This window comes from Haliaeetus albicilla, chromosome 9, assembly GCF_947461875.1.
Source record: "Haliaeetus albicilla chromosome 9, bHalAlb1.1, whole genome shotgun sequence".
In the NCBI taxonomy this organism is placed as follows: domain Eukaryota; kingdom Metazoa; phylum Chordata; class Aves; order Accipitriformes; family Accipitridae; genus Haliaeetus; species Haliaeetus albicilla.
The window spans coordinates 20212002-20220436 of NC_091491.1; the positions used below are offsets into that span (position 1 = coordinate 20212002).

At 40.0% G+C, this 8435-nt stretch overlaps 1 protein-coding gene across 1 annotated transcript; it reads left to right on the forward strand.

Annotated features, from left to right (window-relative positions):
- Window positions 1–594: 594 nt before the first annotated feature.
- Window positions 595–7875, forward strand: GPR55 (G protein-coupled receptor 55). Its single transcript, XM_009930976.2, has 3 exons — window positions 595–1810; window positions 2809–3043; window positions 6021–7875. Exon 3 carries the CDS (start codon window positions 6028–6030, stop codon window positions 6952–6954), a length of 927 nt encoding a protein of 308 aa, XP_009929278.1. The 5' UTR covers window positions 595–1810; window positions 2809–3043; window positions 6021–6027; the 3' UTR covers window positions 6955–7875.
- The last annotated feature ends 560 nt before the right edge of the window (window positions 7876–8435 follow it).

The window sequence follows — 8435 nt, forward strand, 5'->3', positions numbered from 1 at the left end:
AATATACCTGCAGTGAGAGAATTAAAGAAGAAACCTCTTTTCAGCTGCAACATGACACAGAATAATTCATTCAAAGGTCACACATAACTGTAGGGTATTTGTTTTCTGCTAATATTTAGTTGCACTCCTAGATTTCTTTTCGTGACTCCAGATTCATTACAGTCCATTGCCGAGACTTGTAGCTAGCTCTGAGAAGACAGAAGTTGAAAAGCCCTTGAAACCTCCCAATTCCATAAGGTGTTTCCCAAATGCTATGAATCATGTTACCTTCATTTCCTCTGTCACGTGATTTTCTTACAAGGTTTACCCAAACTTTGTTTGGGTTCTGCTTTTTTTTTCCTTTTTTTTCTCCTTCAAATCTCATTTTTAGATGAGACAGGAATAAAAAAAACATGTATTAAGAAATTGCAAGTTTTTTCTTCTCCAAGTCCTGTGGTACAAATGCTAGTGCCACTTTTTCTGCAGGAAGTGCAGACTTTCCCCAGAAAGACCAAATTACCTCCAAAGCCAGGTGGCAATTTGAAAAATGTTACTTGGAACTTCCCCCACCACCGCCCCCCTGTATTTACTGCTGCAGCAAAGGGTTGCAGTGTGTAATGTTAAAGAGCAGTCCACAAGTCAGAGGAGTGGCTCTCAGCACTAGCAAGTGAGTTTCACACTTCAGCCAGAAGGGTTCCAGAGAGAGACTATTTGCACTCATCCATATGAAGTGTCCATATGACATACACAGGTGAGTCCCTACTTAAGGTTTTATTCTTCTGCCAGTTTTGTTGCTTGGAGATAAAATTACTATGTATGAGAATGTCACATTGTCATCAAATGGCAAGTAACTTTTTTTCAGTAAATTACATCATTTTATGTAAAAATGAACATCCATTTGATGCCAGTCCCAACCAAGCCACAGGTGGCCAGGACCTGAGGAGACCAGCAGCTTTGGGTCCTTTGCTATGTCCCACCCTTTTCTGCTATCTCCTGAAGACAGGAGTGGATGAATGCCCCTGTATTCCTGCTGTTCACTCTTTGCAAGCACAATTACCCTTCCAAAAGGTGTACATTGCATGACGCCTCCTAGAGCAGAGATTCATCAGGAAAGTCCTATTGATGGAAAAGCCTTGAAAGCTCATTTAAAGAAAAGCGTGTCTTGGCTACTATACAACTGGCACGTAAGGCACTAGTTTAGTGCTCCATATACCTCAGTCCTCTTGCCAATAAGCATTTGTTTGCCAACTTGCAGTTATGAATCAAACACCTGAACTGGCTAAAACTGGCACATGCCCTTTAAATAGTTTAACAGCTGCATGCGTGTAAGTAGCTGTATCTTTCAGAAGCATGAGTGCTAAACTACTTATCTCCAGTATGCAAACTGAGCAGAAACTGGGGGAAGAAGTCCTCTTTCTATGACAGCCTCTCCTACAACTTTCCAATTCCCCATCTCCTCTCCAGCTCAAGGAATAATTGGAAATTTGGAGGTAGCCACCAAAACCCCATAAAAGCTCTCAGCTGTTTCACACCAGGTAAAGTCCAGTCCAAAAGCAACCCAGGCTTCACAGACAAACTGCTCCCTGCCCTACATTGATTACTGACTGGAAACAGCTGACAATTCAAGTCTTTACACTCTTTCACCTTCACTTGTCTATATAAAAAAGCAGTGTGTTTTGAAATAGGAAAAAAAAAGAGAGAAGAAAAGAAGGAAGTGGTTATGCCATTTAGTAAGAGTACTGGTAGAGTATGGTCTGTAGGCAAATGCTGTCATGCTTTATAGAACAACCTGGACTGAAGCAATGCTGCTGATCTGCTTGCTGGGGTTCAGGTAAAGTAATTCATATTTTAACTAATAACTTATTTTTTTCAATAATTTAATAGCAGCATTGATTGTAGAGCACTATTTTTAAGCTAGTTGGATGGTTATTTCTTATAAAGATCGAACAGTAAGATCAAGCATGTTGTGTTGCTTAGCTTAGAGCAGAAAGAAAGATTTCTGTTTTAGTGATAAGCATAAATATATTCTGTTGCAATCAAAATACTTAGAATAAAATGATAAGAAATTATCCAACTACAGATGAAATATACAGCAGATGTGGGGCTTACTGCTCTTCATTGCACTAAGCCATCTTGCTCTTCTCCTGTGCATCCACAAGAGAACAATTTATAGCTAACATGAATAATGTTCTAGAAAACAGATATAAACAAAGTCTGCTTCACAGCAGTAACATTACTTGGTTTGTATTGATTCGGAGGGTAATTACGGTCCTTGCTGAAGCAGTGACCTGAATTTTCCTCATTCCTCTTTTGTAGTATAGCTAGATTAAGAATGATTGGTTCTGTCATCTGATTATAATTTCCTTACTAATAAAGCTACACCTACACTTACAGTAAATTATAGATTTTTATGATGAGGATATTCCTGCTAATGAAGCTTTCATGGGTAAGAATATCCTTAATCTGTCATCCCCCAATCCATGCTAACATACAGACTTGGGTGAATCCCAGCTAGGGCCAGATGAACTCAGATCTGAGCTACAAAGAGAAAACCATCCATGCATCCTGCTGTGCTGCAAAAAACCTAGCGAAGCTAATACTGTAAAACCTTGCTGTTCCATTTCCTAGGTCAGTATGCCTTTGCTGCTAGCTCCTGCTATCGGTAAACCCAATTCACATTTAATTAGTCCATAGGAAGTAGAAAATCCTCACTCAGTAGGAGAAATTTAGAACAAACAGGGCAGTGATGACACAGGGTCTGGACCAGCTAAGACACACTCCCTCAAATAGTGTTAATTACAGGTTCTTATGTTATCTTTTGGCTTCTAGAAGTTGTCTGAAACAGTGCTAGAGCTGCAGGCAATTCCTTCAGGAAACTTGTGGAGGACAGAGGAATTTTATTCAGAAGACTGGAAAAGGGCAAACGTGGTGCGTGCCCCTTAAGAAGGTGGAAAAGGAGGAGTTGGGAAATGGTAGATAACTAAGCCTGGCTTCAGTATTTGGAAAAATACTGGAATCATCCACCAAAGAATCTGTTTGCAAGCACCCAGAAGACAACACAACCGTAAGTAACAATCCACACAGATTCATCTGATAATAACTGAAATAGAAGTAATTTGACTTTCTTCTGTGACACTGGGGGACAGGGTATAGGAGAGGGAAATAGGCTTCAAAGACTGTCTCTGAAGAAATTCTCCTAACCAAACGAAGGAAACATGATCTGTATGAAACTTCTATATGATTAGTGTGTACCCACTGAGATACTAATCAGTCTCTACCATTTGGTACAGTTCAGTATCATCAGTATTTTTATTAATAATTTGGACAATGCAGTAAAGATGATGTTTATGAAATGACTGCAAGGTTGTTTGTCAATGAAAATGACTCTTCAAATAATTTTGGGCAAACATATTACTCAGTGTAAACTGTTTGCAAACAATTCCCTTGGATTATTCGAGAGGTGACATTTAAATTCGAGGGGAGGCAAAATGATAAAAACCCCAAGTTTTGAGAATCAGGCACTCCATTTGAGTACTTGAAATTACCAGTTTAAAGGCTGGGTAACATTTTCTTGAAATTAACCATTTTCAGGACTAATGCTATATGTAATTTCGTACTAATGAATTCTAAAAAAAAAAGGCATTCAGTGAAATAGAAACCCAGTAAAAGTAGAATCAAAACTCATACTTTTAAGAGACATCACAAGAAATTTTCTGATATAAATATATTGCACACAAAGTGCTGGATTAAGAGGCTGTCACCCCCCCAAAATGTTTAGTGGCATCTGATTTTTCCACAGCTAAATGGACAACATTCCTATTTCCTCTTACCTGTCCTGCCCTTACATGACAGCAGCATCTGCCTACAATAATCCCTTGTACATGTGGCACAAATGCATCTCCACCTTCACTAGAATTCTCTCACCTCTCGTGTACCACAATCACATGATTTTCTAAGCAGCTGCTGCACATTGCTGGCTCAGAGGGATTGCGTCAATCTCAGATTGACTAACAAACCAAGGTTTTCTTTTTGTTCTCATTTCTGACAGATAAATCCACTGATAACAATCAGATTTCCTTTTGCTATTTCCTAAGTTCACAAAGCTGTGACAGTCCCACTCACGCAGCTCAGTCCAGTTCTCTGGAAGAGGCAGTCGGGTCCAGCCCCTGACCAACAGCACCTCCTTGCAGGTCACACTTGCTCCTACAGTGGGGTCACTTGGGGAAACACTGCCAAGGAGTAGTCTTGGGGAATTTGTGCATCCCCCCTAGTAACCTCCATGCAGCCTGTTTGTAGTCCTCATCAGCATTCTTGCAACTATTTCCTCACCTAATTAACAGCCCTTGTTCTAAACTCCATTTTTTCTACTGCTATTTAGTTATTTCTAGTACACTTTACTGAAATGCAGGTGCCTTTGATCTTCGGCCTTTCCCTTATCTGAAGAAGCAGACACGTCATCAAAGATAATGGTCTGGCAAGATCTGTCAAAGCCTTGTTTAGTAGCTTTCCTCAGAAATCTGTACAAAGCTTTGACTCAACCGTTATAGAAGTGCTTTAATCACATTTAACACTCTTTCCTTCAACTGATAAACTAGATTGATCCTTTTCCAGATACACTAATAACATACTTTGTAACAATTACTGGGTCAGACCTTCAGCTTTACCTGCCTCCTCTTTCCATAGTCTGAGCTGGAAATAAACTGTTTTCACTAATACAGGCATGTTAAGCTCTGAGTGCACTCTGTGTTCAGATGCAGTTATTCCCATCATCACTCACTGATTCCTGTAAGTCATCCCACCTCTGACCTCCAGCACAGTATCAGCATCCATATGAAAAGCAAAGGTATAAGATTTGGCACAACCCAAGGCCATCTCCTCAGTTAATATTTAGCAAATCTACTTGTTCTCCATTTCTCTCTCTCCCTCTCTCTTTTAATATATTTTATTTTAGCCATGTAAACAAAAAATCTTTCACTAATTGTTTTTTCGTTTCTTTAGCAAAGTCCAGCTCCATTTGGTAGTGCTCATGAGCTACTTATCATTTTTTTGTCCTCCAAAGCAGAGATTCCCCTCTTGATCAAATTATTCTTAAAACCTCTTCACTCCCGAAATTTCTTTTGAGCTACTTGGTTGGCTGAGCTGGACTGAAAACTTTAACTACTGATTTCTTCTCTTTCATTAGGATTTTTTGTGATTTTGATGTAAAGAAGTTATCAAAAAGCACTTCCAAGGCATAGTTTGTTAAAGCATATGTGTATTTTTAAGAATGGTGATAACACTTATTCCACACAAATTATACTTTTTTAAGGAATTACATTATCAAGATGTCATGCCTTCCATTTGTTAATCTTTGCCAGATTATCTAAAATAATCAGTTAAAATTTAATGTACTTGCAAACTCAAAATTTAAAGACTGCTGAAAGTTAAACACAAGCTAGAAAACATGCTTACTCAATTTGCACCTAGATAAAAGATCAGTCTTCTTAAGCTGACCTTCTAAAAAACTGCATAGGGTACAAGCACTATATGAAATTAAAATATCCATATAAATGTGGGTGTAGTAAGAGCCCACCAGCAAAAGCTACTGATGCATAGGGAATCACGGGTATAAGAGCAAAATCCCAGCTATCAGTTTGACTTGCCTTAATATGGAACAATATTTTCATGAATTTCTGTGTAGTGAAGGAACTGAACATCAGCGTTATGGAAGTTTCAATATATGTACAAGTTACTAGAGATACCCAGTACACTTTAGAGTTTTCGAAAACATATGCTTGAATTGGTCAGTGTCTTCAATATCTGAATGGGATTACCTTAAAAGGCATGGTAGTCAGTGGGTGCAGACTACCTGTCATTGAGAATCAGGCTCCTTTATAATAATAGAAAGCTCTGTGCTAGAAATGAGGATTCACTTTCAGTAATAGCCAAAGACTGATCAGGTGTATATCCCAGAGTCGTGTTTTAAAGTATCTTGCTCTGATATATCAAGGCATTAACTGGGAGCCTTACACATTTCCAACCTGTTCTCTCTGTTGTTTTAGGGGAGAAATGACCAACAGCAGCAGGGAATGCAATTTTACAGACATTGACAGAATAGCAAAGACCCTGCGGATGGGGATCTCCATTCCCACCTTCATCCTTGGGCTGGTTCTCAATACCCTGGCCCTCGCCGTGTTCTGCTGCTTTTGGAAGAAACAAACCAAAACCTCAGTTTACATGATCAATCTTGCGCTTGCAGATGTCTTGCTGCTTCTCTCACTCCCGCTCAAGCTGTACTACTCTATCACAGCAGCGCCCGGACTCCTGTGCTCATTCATAGAGTCTCTCTATTTCGTCAACACATACAGCAGTATCTTCATCATTGTCTGCATTACTGTAGACAGATATATCTGCATAAGGCACCCATTTGAAGGTCGAGCTAACCAATCCCCCAAATGGGCTATCTTGATTTGCTGTTTCATCTGGGCAGTAGCTTGGCTTTGCAGCAGCCCAATGTATGTGTTTCACAAGAAAGATTGTTTTAAATGCTTTTACAACATGTCAGAGCAGGCATGGAGCATCCCCCTCATTGTTTCTGTGGAAACCTTTGGATTTCTGATCCCACTCGCAGTAATGGTCTTCTGCTCTGCCCAAAACATATGGATTCTTCTGAATCACAAAAGTCAAGCTAAAAAGAAGGTAGAAGGCAGTGGCTCCTTACGAGTCATTATCATCAACCTCGTGGTGTTTTTGGTGTGCTTCACACCTGTCCACCTTGCGATCTGCCTACAGTGCCTGGTAAGACAGCATGTGATAGTGGACTGCAGTCTGAAACAAACCATCAGCCTCTTCATTCAGGTGTCAATGATATTAGCCAACCTGAACTGTTGCCTGGATGCCATCTTTTATTACTTTGCTGCAAAAGAATTTCGTGAGAAAACACACCTGAAAAAAGTTATTGAACTATGTCCTGTCTTTAAGCCTTGTGCAGCATGATGGCACTGCCTGCAGTGGAAGAACACCTCTTTCTCGGTTCCCACTTGCCTCACAGGACACCAACAGCATTATCCCTGACATAGCAGTAGGGTCACCTTGGCCATGGGCAGGGAGGGTGCAGGAGGGAGAAGGACAAAGTTTTTCTGGTGAATGTGAACCTGTTCTGTACTTTTCTTCCCTTTAAAGATGAAAGGAGAAAAATGTTGGAAAAAGGAACCAGCATTAGCAAAATGACAGACTGACCAAAAGAAGCATTAGCCTTGATGGTATCTAGTAAATGTGAAAGGCTTGCCAGAGGAAAACTACCCAGACCACTGGAATGCCACTTAAAATCAGCCTTTGTCATTGCTGCACCAGTTTCACTTTTGCCAACATGATCAGAAAGTTGCTGCTAAGGGCCAAACATAGAAAATAACTATTCAAAACCATCTTTCTAACTTAGAAGGTATCTGAGAGTTAAAAGGCAGTATCCAGCCATATGTCTGACTGCTCTTTCCTTCTGTAAGATTTACAGAAGGTCACTGCCAGAGGTCATATGCTTTGAGCAGCTTGGTCAGCCTGGAATAATTAATAATGAATCCTCCCTCCTGTAAGCATTATACACTGGTGAGGGCTGCTACATAGGACAGCAGCCCCTACTCTTCCATGGAGGATGGGCTGCCCAGTATACAACCCCAGCGGAGTATCTTGGGTACCAGCAATTCCTTGAGCAACAAACATTTCTGATTATCTTCCCTGAGGAATCAGCATGGTTTTCTCCTGCGATTTTAAAACTGGTTTTGTACATGAAAACCAAAAAGAACCCCTTCAAATATGGCATTTAGTGAAAGACCGTACATGATTAACTGTATGTGATTAACTGTATTTCTACATCACTGTATTTCTATCAAAGATATAACATGATAAATGTATGTAATTCTTCTGCCTGTCTTCTCATTTTTTCTTGGAGGAGGGAAATTAGGAAAGCAAGCCCTGCATCACAGAAAAATAGGGAGTACCTGTCGGATAAAAACTCCTCACTCCCAGCTGGAAGACTAGACCAGCTCTGTCCACCTCATTCCTTAGAGAAGTCCTTCTAAGCCTATACTGTACACATCACAAAACATCTCTGGACCAGCCCTTCTTGGTCAGCACTTCTGGTATGTCACCACCCTTATGCCATTTGCAAGTTTGGCTCTGAGTCTAAACTAAAGGTTTCTTTGTTGCAATTTAAGCCTACCATTTCTTGTACCATTATGTTGGCATGGTTCATGCTCTTAGCCAGAAACACTTTCACAACAATAAGTCCATTTCTGTGCCTTTTAAAAACAGCTGTAAAAATGGTCTAAGATTGCTTGTAATCAAGTCTTCATTCTGGGGCAGACATTTCCTTTATTCAAAATGTGAAAAGAAATTACCCTCTGTCTGGAGCAAATTAAAAAGAGAGGGGGCCAGTTTTGAAAGAACAGTTTGCTGTCAATTGATTTCCATAGAAATGATTG

Excerpts from the sequence above, each read along its gene's own strand:
- GPR55 (XM_009930976.2), top strand. The coding sequence starts at position 6,028 with ATGACCAACAGCAGCAGGGAATGCAATTTTACAGACATTGACAGAATA.